Below are 13,435 nucleotides of genomic sequence, written 5' to 3'. Positions count from 1 at the left end.
CTTTTGAGGCTGACATTTCATTCAGTTTTTAAACAGTAAAGTTAATAAACTTTGCATCAGACCATACTGTCTGCATATATAGTTGAAAGTGACAGTCTTGTTACATCCAGGCTCCATGTTTTATCATATCTGAGCACAGATTTTAGCAAAAAGAAGTATATCTCCATCTCCCATATCATTTATATGCATTTAAATATGCAAATGTGGGGAACGGCCTAAACTGGCAATCTGTTTTTTTAAGCATAACATTGCTAAAGACCATTTTATCCACATGCGTTATGCTATTTGAAACTTATATTTCCATCAAAAGTACATTTATAACCTGTTAAAGTTTGTTTGATAACTTAACAACTTCAGAAAATTGTGGTAAGTGAAAAATATTACATTTGATATAAGGCCTCACCCTAATTGAAAACCTCTATTTTTTGGCACAGGCTCATATAAAATTAACTTCTGGCCATTTTGCATAAGTCTGATACATGAAATATGCTTTCTGTTGCTTTAAATAGATGTTAACTAATACATAGAGACATTAAAAAGTGTTAGTTTTGGTATCTTTTGGTTTTTAGAAGCTCAAATTTGATAGTTTTAATTGTTCTAATTCAACGCCACAATTCAGCACCCAAAATTCAGATATAAAAAATGCCACATTTTTTTTATTTGGTATCATATGGCTTTGAAACTTTGTAACCTGTTTTATAATATACTAAGCTTGAATCATGCTAAGTTTTATTAGAATTGGTCAAGTTTTAGGCCCCTAATAGGCCCAAGACCACAATTAATGACCCCGCTTTTCGTTGTCCACGAATATAGTTCCTTTTAATTAGAGTGTATTTTTCCTTAATTTTTTTTCTTTCCTTTCCTCACTCATTCCTTAAATCTTTTTGGGTGGAAATGAAAGAAGAGAGGTCAAATAAATTTTTGGAGGTTGTATTTTAACTGATTTTGATATGGAATGAGTGATTAGGTCAAGTGCAAAAAGGTGATATTTACAGTTTTCGGAACATCTCTTGACTTGTCAATAGGGGTATGGATGTGTATTGGCTAAATTTGTAAAAGTGATTGCTTCAATCTTTCTGAATTTTGGATATATATTTGGACTAGGACAATACATTACACACACAAAAAATTGGACAAAAGTGCATGGTGCAATTTTTTTAATGATGCAAAAGGTTATAAAGAACTGATAGAGGAATTAATTGTGGTCTGTGGCCAACTGCTGTGTCTATTAAATAATATATTATATATCTTCTTTTTAATGTATATAACTATTATGCATACAAAAGTGTGTAACTTATTTTGTTTATGTGCAAATAAGAAAAAAAGAAATTTAATACAAAAAACAATATATATATATATATTTTTTCTAAACCTGTGCATTTGTTATACAGATAATTATGTTTGAAAATCTTAATAGTAAACTTCTTTCTTTTTGAAATTACTGACATGGTATATTTTTTTTATTTTTTTCCAAATATTGAAAATTGAATGTATAATACTAACAAATACTAACAACTGTATAAATATGATGTTTACTAATGTTAACGAGGCCGGTGTCATATGGTATTTTGAACCCCCTAAAAAGTGAACCCGGGGTCAAAATACCATGCGGTAAAATGACCCCGGGGTCATTATACCGCATGGTATTTTGACCCCGGGGTCATTTTTCACATATGGTATTATGAACCCCCCTGCGGTATATTGAACCCCCCTGTTTTTGATAAATAGTATTGCAGATAATCTAATTTACAATTTATTGGCTATCATTTTTTTTAATTTGTGCTTTTAAGTAGGGGGTTCAATATACCGCAGGGGGGTCAAAATACCATGGCTAAGTAAAATTTTCAAAATATCTTTTCCAGTATATTAAATACATACAAACTACTCATTGGAGTATTATAACTATGTTGAGGAGTTAGAATAGCTTGAATTTTTGAAATTCAAGGTCTATAGTAGGGGGTTCAATATACCGCAGGGGGGTCAAAATACCATGGCTAAGTAAAATTTTCAAAATATCTTTCCAGTGTATTAAATACATACAAACTACTTATTGGAGTATCATAACTATGTTAAGGAGTTAGAATAGCTTTAATTTTTGAAATTCAAGGTCTAAAGGGGGGGTTCATTATACTGCAAGGGGGTCAAAATACCATGGCTAAGTAAAATTTTCAAAATATCTTTTCCAGTATATTAAATACATACCAACTACTTATTGGAGTATTATAACTATGTTATTAAAGGAGTTTGAATAGCTTGAACTTTTGAAATTCAAGGTCTATAGTAAGGGGTTCAATAAACTGCAGGGGGGTCAAAATACCATGGCTAAGTAAAATTTTCTAAATATCTTTTCGTATTGATTAAATACACACAAACTACTCATTGGAGTATTATAACTATGTTGAGGAGTTGAAATAGCTAGAACTTTTGAAATTCAAGGTCTATAGTAGGGGGTTCAATATACCGCAGGGGGGTCAAAATACCATGGCTAAGTAAAATTTTCTAAATATCTTTTCCAGTATATTAAATACATACAAACTACTCATTGGAGTATTATAACTATAGTAAGGAGTTAGAATAGCTTGAACTTTTGAAATTCAAGGTCTATACACTACAAAAGTCCAAAAGTCTGAAAAGACCAGTTTTTGTCTCGATTTGCATGAACTTTTACTCGACAATCTCAAAAAGAATGAATTATGTCTTAATTTTTCTTGACAAATTCTGACTTGTATTAAATAAGTATGAAATTTACTCGACATATTCTCGACATTCTGAATAATTTCTAAAAAATTCTTGACAAATTCTCGACATTTGAATACTGTCTTAAAATTTCTCGACAGATTCTCGACATTCTTTTTTTTCCTCATTATGTCTCGACGTATTCTCGATATTCTTTTTTTTTCTCATTATGTCTCGACGGATTCTCGACATTCTTTTTTTTCCTCATTATGTCTCGACACATTCTTAACATTTTGAATTGTGTCTTAATTTTTCTTGATATATTCTTGACATGCTAAAATCTGTCTTGAATGTACTTAACACTAGGTCAAACTAGTTTTCCAATTGTTAAGTTAGAGTTATTCCCCTTAATGAATTAAAGCAGATTATTTTTTCTTTGGAAGTGTAAGTGTAGATAGTAATATGTAAATCTATATAAAAAAAATTTCTGCATTTGTTAATCCTTCGTATAATAAATAAAACAAAACTCTAGGTATAGGTTTAGTTGCTAGCAATAACATTTCTCTTTTCTAGCTAGCAATTTTAATCATGTTAATAACATTATAAATAAACATATATATTATAACAACAATATTCAAACAAAACAAATTACAAAATGTCCAATACATTATTTAAATGGACTGAAGTCATATTTGATATTGTAAATCATACATTCTGTGAAAAAATAATATAACATAACTGAACCCCACCTTTTGAACCGCCAAAGTACGTCTTTGCATATTTTACCTATATATATCTTTTTCCCAATACAAGAACCTATTATACAACTTCTCTCACTAACCATTTTTGAACTTATAAATACTACTGTGGATTCATTTATTTTCGTGGGCACCAATTTTCGTGGATTACGAAAACTTGCATGTTCGTGGATATTAAATTTCGTGGTTTTGCCGAAGTCTGCATATAAGCCTATAGAAAATTTGTTATTCGTTGAACATTTAATTTCGTTGTTCACCTGTATCCACGAAAGCCACGAAAATTGGTATCCAACGAATAATAATGAATCCACAGTATAACAATAACACAGGGAAAACCCAAAGTCTCAACAAAAAGAAATTTAATTTTTTCCTGCAAGATGACAAACAGTAAAGTGACAATTCAACATTCAAAACATATTTGCCTGTTAACAATAAAAATACAAGACAACTAAGTTCAACAATAAACAAAGTATTTTTTGTGTTTCTTATCTCCTTAATTTAACATGTTAAAGGGTATTTTCTACTCAGTGTAAAAATAACCAGCTTTTTACAATACTATTACAAATTGATTTAATATAAATAAAGGGACTGAAAAAGCAGAAAACAAATAATTGGTCTGTGTGCGTTTTTTCAAGATAAATACATGTATTGAAAATTTGTCAGAAAATAAATATTGTGTTCAACTTTCCTACACTTAACATTGGCACATTTTTTCTTTCAAAACCCATGAAAATATAACAAAAATTTCTATAGTTTTGTAAACATGACATTTTTAACTCTACGTGATACATTTAAGGGAAAAAAGTCAGAGTTAGTGTGCAAAATTTTTAAATGGTAGTTCATGGATAAACTTAAAACAAAGCTATAGGATTCCCAATTACTGGCAAGTTTTTTAAGATAGAAGAGGAGAGAACAGTCTTAAATGAATTAAATATATTTTTATTCAATGAGTATTTTATATTATATATCTTAATTGAAACCTGAAATATTTACATAAATATATACAAAAAAACAATCAGCTAGCTTAACCTATAATCAAAACTGTTAACTTATAGATATAGGAAGATGTGGTGTGAGTGTCAATGAGACAACTCTCCATCCAAATAACAATTTAAAAAAGTAAACAATTATTAGTCAATGAAAAGCCTTCAACACGAAGCCTCGGTTCATAAAGGGCCCTTAAATTACTAGTAAATTTTGATAAAATCTGAAAATAAAATTTCAATGACAATAAGATAACATATTTCAAAAGTCAAACTTTACATGTTTTTACAAAATTGTCTACTAAAAAAGACTATTTAGTTTTTTCTTTATTGTCTGCATTAGCTGACCCTCTACTAGATCTACTTTGCCCAAGCAATGAAAGACACTGTTCTTATGAATACTGTCTTTGTAAAGTTTACCACTACCCAACTTCCATGTTGAAAGCTTAGGCCCAGCTTTTTTTAGGTAGGTAATGTCGACTCTTGAGGTCCATATCTTTTCCACAGTTGCAAAGTCATAAGTCTTGCCGCCACTTGCAATGCAGACATTGTCTCCTACTTTAAAATGAACTCCTAAACTGTTTGTTTGTGGAAGCTGTTCTGGGGTATGAGAAGAGACTGACAAAGCAGGAGAAATCATTGGAGGTTGAGTGGGTGAAGTTTGTGGAGAATTTGATGGAGTAGATTCCGGAGACACAGCAGGAGAAGATATGGGTGATGATGTTGCGGAACTCACAATTGAAATATTCCTTTGTTTGAAGGATGCCCTGGCTTGTTTTGGTGGTATTACTGCCTCTCTGGCTTTCTTCCACTGCAATTTTCTAACACTACCGCCAGTTGCTATGGCTAACTCTCTGAAATAAAAAAATAAATAATTAGTATCTCTGTACTTCTATTAAACCTAAGTTTGTAAATATTTATACAGATTTTCTTTTTATAAGTAATTTGTTTTTTATATAGTTAACTCGTCAACTGAAATGTTATTATTTGTTTTAGCTGTTATGACTAATGCATCAATATTTCAGAATATGCTGCATTATAACACACATCTTTCACTAGTATATAACTTAAAATATTGAATTGTTAACAACAACAAAGGTGTTTAAAATAACAATAATAATAACTGTTATCATATTGCATAAAAGATTCAATTATCTCCATTTTTTAGTTGGTGTCCAATGTTAGCCACAATGGGGAAATATTAACATCAGAGGGTGAAAGGGTCTTTTTTAATTTTTCATAATAAAACCATTTAATTTTATAGAAATTTGGGAATAATAAGCAAGTTCACAAGTCTTCCAGACTTCTTCATTCTATTATTAGGATCAGGAACTGACATTTCATAAACAGAATTCTTAATTTGATTAACTGAAAGATTTTTTTTTACTTCTATATCTCATATATATTGCGTACACCTTTAATTCACGGTTTGCATGAAAGCCAGTACCGGAAACATGGAATGTAATAACTGAAAAAGAAATCTCAGAAGACCTCTAAGAAGTAAAAAGAAACTGGTATCATCATCTCATTCTGTAAGGTAAGTTTATTTGCCAGTATTTGTTTCCTGTTTCTTTAATTGTTTATATAGAACAGAAGTGGCAAAGGTTCACTGAAGATATATCTATCAACAACTGTTAATTTTATTAACATTTTCATATCAACTCCCTGAGTAAACTATGTCACTTATTCACTTGTCTAAAGTAATCGAGAGCATGCAATTCTGTGATTTATATACATGTCATTTGTTTTCAATTTTAAAATTTATTCAGACCATTTATTGGATTGTTAAACAGGTGTTACTCTTGGTCTTCTTATAACTTGCAATGTAGCCTGGCTTATATATAACCTGATTAAGGGGGCTCTTGGGTCTAAAACATTTTTATTTATATGATATAGGATTTCGCTATATTTTTCTATTTATAAATGAACTTTATCTTATTCTTAATAGATAAATAAAAAAATTTGGTCACCATTCATTTCGGCTCACAATCTTCAAAAAAAAGCACATTTTTTGTAAATGTCCTTTTTTTCTGTCAAACTTATAATAAGAGAAACAGTAATATCAAAATAGAAAAAAAAATTACAGAAATCAATTAAACTTATACAATTATTTAATTTATGAACAGCTTATTCGAAGAAAAAAAACAATAAAAATATAGTTCACCTATGATTTAAAAAAGATATTTCAATTTTAATACCAAAAAATGGCATTTTTGCATCAAAGGGAGATAATTTAGAGCTTTTTCAATGATATTTACATTTTAAATGTCACCTGGGGCCAACACAGAAAGATTTTTTGGAATGATTTTTGTACCATATGATAAAGTAACAATTACTAAGGATAATTAATAAAATTTGTAATAAAAAATATATGTTTAATTTTTTTCTGAAAATCTTACACCCTCGAGCCTCCTTAAAGAACATGTATGTGCTTGTCCCAAGTCAGGAGCCTGTAATTCAGTGGTTGTCGTTTGTTTGTGTGTTACATATTTGTTTTTCGTTCATTTTTTTACATAACTAAGGCGGTTAGTCTTCTTGTTTGAATTGTTTTACATTGTCTTATCAGGCCTTTTATAGCTGACTATGCGGTATGGGCTTTGCTCATTGTTAAAGCTGTACTATGACCTATAGTTGTTAATGTTTGTGTCATTTTGGTCTTTTGTGGATAGTTGTCTCATTGGCAATCATACCACATCTTCTATTTTATATAACTCAAGAATGTTGTATGCTACGCCCCATTATTTTTTAAACACATTACAGACAAACATGTACTGACATTCTTAAGGACAAAGGTAAACAACACCCTTTTGACCTGGTGGCAGGAGCATGAATTATGCATACACTTCTTAAAACAAAATTATACTCACTTGGTTTTTTCATATCCCTTTTGGTTGTACATTCTTTTTCTGAACCTTGTTCTAACTTTTTCTCTGGTTCTAGGTGTATCTGGTAGATCATTAATGAAGTTGATAACTTCTGAAACACTGTCCTCAAAAGTTTTGTCAGATGTGCTGCTCAGTTTGGTTGTATGGAGGACACTGGTTATCTGGTTCTACAATGATGAATAAATATGATAAAATGAATGATAATATTACAGAAAGAAATTAAGGAATAAGTTCTACAGTACAGTTCTGATGTACTGACATTCACTTAGTGTGACACACTATATTTTCAATGTCCAATAAACCATGAAATTTGGTCAGAACACTAATTTGACTTACAACTAATAAGGATCAGGAGCCTGTAATTCAGTGGTTGTGGTTTGTTAATGTGTTACATATTTATTTTTCGTTCATTTTTTTACATAAATAAGGCCGTTAGTTTTCTTGTTTGAATTGTTTTACATTGTCTTATCGGGGCCTTTTATAGCTGACTATGCGGTATGGGCTTTGCTCATTGCTGAAGGCCATACATTTACCTATATTTGTTAATGTTTGTATCATTTTGGTCTTTTGTGGATAGTTGTCTCATTGGCAATCATACCACAACTTCTTTTTTATATGTCCTAAAAGTTTAAAGTAGCTGTGACTTAAACGTCATTGAAATCTACCTTGACCGGAAACTTTAACAAGAAAAGATGCAACAATCTTTACTGACAGAAAGATCTAGGAACATGGAAAATAGAGAACATAGAAATAGCAGATCATGGACATTAAAATTGACATTTATTTTAAAACAACAAGAATTATCCATTTTGCCCTTAAAGGTCCATTTAAGGCCATAATTACATGCCCAGGTTCATCTTGCAATTTTCAGTGTTTGTATCCAATTTTTTTTTTTTTTTTTTTTTAGATGTGACCATAACTGATAAATTGTCAGAAGTGATGTTGTAATATTAAAAATATGCGACAATCTTATCATTTTCTTGCAATAAATTGAAAAAACTTCATGAGACTTTCTATGAATTATTACTTAAACTCTTATATCAGTTTTAAAATTGAGAAAGAAAATGGGGAATGTGTCGAAGCGACAACAACCTAACCATAGAGCAGACAACAGTTTTGTATAATATGAGATTTAAATCTAATGAGTAATTATGACGTATGAAAGTTTTTACTCCAATTTTATGGTTCACTGACCTGACCCCTATTTCTGTTTACAGTTATATATATAGTCATTGTGCTGTCAGTTTATTTTTGATATATGAGTTTGGATATCCCTTTGGTACCTTTCCCCTCTCTATTCAGGTGCAGATCCAGCTATTTTTTTGCTCCCAGGGGGGTCGAAAACCAAGAAATATGTCTGGGCCTTTTATAGCGGACTATGTGTGTGGGCTTTGCCCATTGTTGAAGGCCATACAGTGAACTGTAGATGTTAATTTCTGTGTCATTTGATCCTTTTGAGAGTTGTCTCATTGGCAATCATACCACACCTTCTTTTTTTCTATTAAGGGGGCTTGCAAGTCTAAATAATTATTTTTTTCAAACAAAGGATTTCACTATTTTTCTATAAATAAATTATCCTGTTCTTAATGGAAATAAATAAATAAAAATATGGGGTCACTGTTTATTTCAGCTCACAATCTACCTTTGAAAGCAGCATGCATTTTTTTTAGGTACTTTAAATTCAGAAATTATTGTGAGGTTTTTATTATTGCGATTAATGCGACAGAGTTGTAAACGCAATAATTAAAACTCACTTTTTGTAATATTTTAACTGAATAAAGCATGACTTTTCTCAAAATCGTAAAAATCAAAATCACATTTAAGTTTAAAATGACAAAATCGCAATCATACACACGCAATAATTTCTGAATTTACAGTACTTTTCTGTTGAACTAATAGGAGAAAAAAAGGGTAAAATTGAAACAAAAAAAGAATCAAACTACAGAAATGGTTTAAATCTTACAATATTAAATTTAAGATCAGTTCATTTGAAAAAAATATAGGTCACTAATGAGGTAAAAAAGTTATTTTAATTTCTATGCAAAATAATGGCATTTTTTACCAACGAGGGAGCTTTTTTAATTATCTAAAAAATTTTAAAGTCATCTGGGGCCAAAACAACTGTTTTAAAGTAACAATTAATTTTAGATGTAATAAATGAAATGTTTAATGAAAAAAACAAATGTTTCAATTTTTGCAGATTTTTTTGTACCGTTGCATGAGCCTCCTTAAGAACAAATTCCTAAACTGAATAATGAATATGTCATAAAAAGACAATATTTAAAGATCTTGCTTGTATATATTTAAATTATACAATCTTGTATCATTTTTGTCATAAGCATTTTGAAATAAATATGTTCACTGCAATTATTTTCATTTTTTTCTGTGACTTTAACTTTAAGTCCTTAGACTTCTTCCTGCTTACCTAAAAGTCACATAGTAACATTTGAGTTTCCTTGATAAATTTTGAATCTTATTTTGAATCTTTTTAATTTTATTTCAAATTAACTATTAGGAGATGCTCATACAATTTTACCAAAAAACCTGTTGAAAAATATTAATCATTAATATAAGAAGATTAAATAGGTATCTGGAACTTACTCAGTATATTACACCTATTTATTCATAATCATAATGAAATGTATTCCTATTCTTCATTATTAACAAAAGCTAGGAGTAAATTTTTATCAACGAGTTCAATACTTTACAAATAGCGTACAAGGTTAAGCTGAAAAAAAGTTGGTTTTTTTTGTATGTGGAAAGGTGTATTAATTTTCTCTGACCCAATACATTTGTAGTTTCATATCTTCATGCCGTAGGCAAACATTATCCATTTGAACCATAATCTTTATAAAAAAAACTTAGTATTGTTTAAAGTTTTCAAGAAATAAAATTAATTCATGGGCCAAACAATTTTATTTCAAATATCATTCATTAAGTTATAATTCAAAATTAAGTGAAACCTTAATGGCATGTAAAGAATAAACAGATTTATTTAAAACTAAAAAAAATTTCTCCTTAAATACAAAATATCAAAGTACCCTATCATTAAGTGTTTTAAGCATTTAAAATAGTGATCGTCAGTATAATAATAATGATAGTCCCAGAAGTGTAATATGCATTAAAAGAAAGGCTTTATTATTTTTTCATAATTTCATCATAATTTTTCCAATTCATTTTATTTTACTTTAATTACATTTTAATTCACTCATTTGTAATTTTCACACCTTTAAATGATCAGTGTACAATTGATGAAGGTAAGAGTTTAATCTTATCATTTTGATCTTAATTTACATCCACAACCTTGACATCTTTATTGCACACTATATTAGATCTTTAAATTTTTTCACACCTTTCGTGTATTACCTATAGTTAAAACTTTTTGCAAAATAAATTTTATTACTTCATCAACCTGATCAAAGGTAAATATTTTTTTAATCCTTTGATTGATGTTTTTTTATCAAATCATGAAACAGCATCATTTTACTTTTACCTATGTTTAAAAACTCATTGGCCAATCAGAAAGTCTTAAACACAAACATAAGCAATGCCATATAAATATAACTTCAATTATTTAATTGAAATCCATATCTCATAATCCTGTCAGTGCATAAATGTTGTTAATCTTGTTTCTTGTATTAAACTATGGGTGTTGCAGTTCCTTTCAAATATGGTGAGTAGACTTAATTTTTTTTAACTCATACTTGAATATAATTATACTGATTATTATATACACTGCAGAGACAAAACTAAATAGATTTTGATGTTAATTTATGGTTAAAAAATTAAACAATTAGTGAGATACCTTTGAAAAGGCTTTTAAAATATCTAAAGAATAAATAGGGTCACAGTTAAGGCTATTATACAAACAGCAAGATACACAAGTAGATTCCTTCAGAAAATGCACTCTTTCAGAGTCGCTTCCCCTCAAAATGCATTTTCAAACAAAAAACATTGTGCTATATATATTATAATAATCCTTAAAAACTTGTAAAAATATGAATATACGAGTTAAAACTTTGGCAATTTTTCTTCTAAATGAAAATTCACATTTAATTATCTTGAATTCTTGACATACAATGTATCAGTGTATGAAACAAACAGAAATACAATTTATTTCATCTTGATCATAATATAAGTTTTTTCATATTTAAATTGCAGTCACCCCCACAAGTGTCAAATATCAGGAAAATGAGTTCCATATATCCTATCAATATTTTTAGTCTTTTTTTTCTGCAATAATGTTTCCAAATTTATAGTATAAATTTTCTATTTAAGATTTTTCAAATTTCACTTTTGAACATATTTGTAAAGAATCAAAATTAAGTTCTTTCATATTTAAAAGCAGATGTGGTATGATTCATTATTGCCAATGTGACAATTCTCCACAAGAGACCAAATGACACTTAACTAAATAATCACTGTACAGTCTACTACAATGAGCAAAGCCCATATTGCATAGACGGCTATAAAAGGCCCAGAATTGACAAACTTGTGTAAGTTACAGCATGTACAATTCAGTTTTATTTCATGGATTTAAAATATTTAAATATTCAAAGTTTTAAGTGCATGGTATCAGAACTGAATATATATATATATTTGAAGGTCATAATACTGCCTGTTTTACCTAAATAGCTTATAATTTCTTCAATTACAATTCAAAAAGTATTTAAAATTAGCAGGTCATTTAAATAAATATCGATACATAAACAAATAAAACATTTTTAGATAATATTAATTTGTATAAATGGGGCTTAATGCTAAATTGAAGTATTTGATTATTGTTGAAGGCTAGGCAATGTCAGTCACAGTCACCTTCCCTATAAGAACAATTCTAATTGATAAATTTCTCATTATCATGGCTTGTCCTGAATATGTATATGAACTACCACTGATTGTTTAAAGCTAATCCATAATTTGACCCCTATTGGATAACTTTAAAACTTAAATTATACTTTTTTAAATGCTAGAAAATGGGGGAAAACAATAATAAATTTATATATTTATGATTGCTGAATGTTAAGATTTTCTGATTATGGTTTATTCAGGCTGATCATCATCTTTTCAACTTTAAATGTGTTCTTTCTGTTGATATACAATGTACAAATTGTAGTATGCTTCTGAATGGTAGTTTTGATCATGCTAAATTAGTACCAGACTAATACAGTATAATAGTATGTTACTTTCTTTCATTGAACACTCTCTATAACGAATGCATAGACCATTATCAATCATACTGATAACTTATTAGTTTGAAAATATCACTTCTAAATGTATGAGAGGATATTTCTGATATGATAAGACTTGTTTTACTTTCTAATAGAAATAAATAATATTAAGATCACATCTGACAATATCTAATCCAACATTCTTTTGATTATAAATGTCTTTAATACAAATTTCCTTTTTTAAAATATTGGTTAGAATTTAGTTTAGAAAATAAAAGTACTTTTTTTTTTAGAACAGACCCTTAATTTTTTATATTTTTTCAAAGTATGATAGTATTACTACATCTATCATGTCTATACTAGAATGCAATATTACTTTTATTATGTTCAACTGATACTCTTAATTTAAAAAGGTCTAGTAAAATATAAAATACATAATTGTCTTACCTGTAATAGCTTAAAGGCAGTTGTCTTTGGTTTGAAGTAGTCTTCAGTAGTCATGTTGAGAACTAAAATATCAGTCTGTGTACCAACACTTTCTTTGGTCAGATTACAGGCACACACTAGTCCAAAAGCCATTTGTACAGCACAGCACTTGCATCTTAGATCACATTTTGGTGGCTGATCTCCTCTGTCAGATTGTGTATTAAAGTTCTGTAGTGTGGCCATAGTTATGTCTTTAGAGGAAGGATTCAGCATCTGAAAATTAAATAAGAAATTTGCAATGTAAATTAAATCACTTTTGTATGCATAATAAAATATTGAAACATGATAATAATTTCAGTGAACTCTTAAAAGATTCAGTAAATTAAGACTTGAGCATAGACATCCTTTTTGATAGACTATTTTATTATCTCAGTCATAGCAATTATTTGAGTATTTTGCCTTTGTAATAGAACAATAATAATTAACTAAGAAATTGTTATTTGCCAAAGATGCGGAAATGTACAGAAATATCACAGTCA

The 13,435-nt window shown here is 29.0% G+C and overlaps 2 protein-coding genes across 3 annotated transcripts in view; both read right to left on the bottom strand.

Moving 5' to 3' along the window:
• Positions 1-13,435, bottom strand: part of LOC139482110 (E3 ubiquitin-protein ligase TRIM71-like) — an 88,687-nt gene that overhangs the window by 31,123 nt on the left and 44,129 nt on the right. The window lies entirely within an intron of this gene.
• LOC139482107 (uncharacterized) overlaps positions 3,210-13,435 on the bottom strand; it is a 14,172-nt gene continuing 3,946 nt past the window's right edge. Inside the window, exons 2-4 of one of the 2 annotated variants that reach the window (XM_071265774.1) lie at positions 12,918-13,169; positions 7,285-7,469; positions 3,210-5,271 (exon numbers count right to left, since the gene is read on the bottom strand). In XM_071265774.1, coding sequence (XP_071121875.1) covers positions 4,719-5,271; positions 7,285-7,469; positions 12,918-13,169 — 990 coding nt within the window. In that variant the 3' untranslated portion in view covers positions 3,210-4,718. Of the gene's footprint in view, positions 5,272-7,284; positions 7,470-12,917; positions 13,170-13,435 lie in introns of those variants that run through there. The other variant, XM_071265773.1, reaches the window with a different exon arrangement.

The sequence above is a fragment of the Mytilus edulis genome, chromosome 7, assembly GCF_963676685.1.
Source record: "Mytilus edulis chromosome 7, xbMytEdul2.2, whole genome shotgun sequence".
Lineage (NCBI taxonomy): Eukaryota > Metazoa > Mollusca > Bivalvia > Mytilida > Mytilidae > Mytilus > Mytilus edulis.
Note: the sequence above shows the minus strand (reverse complement) of the source record. Positions and strands in the feature narration are given on the sequence as shown.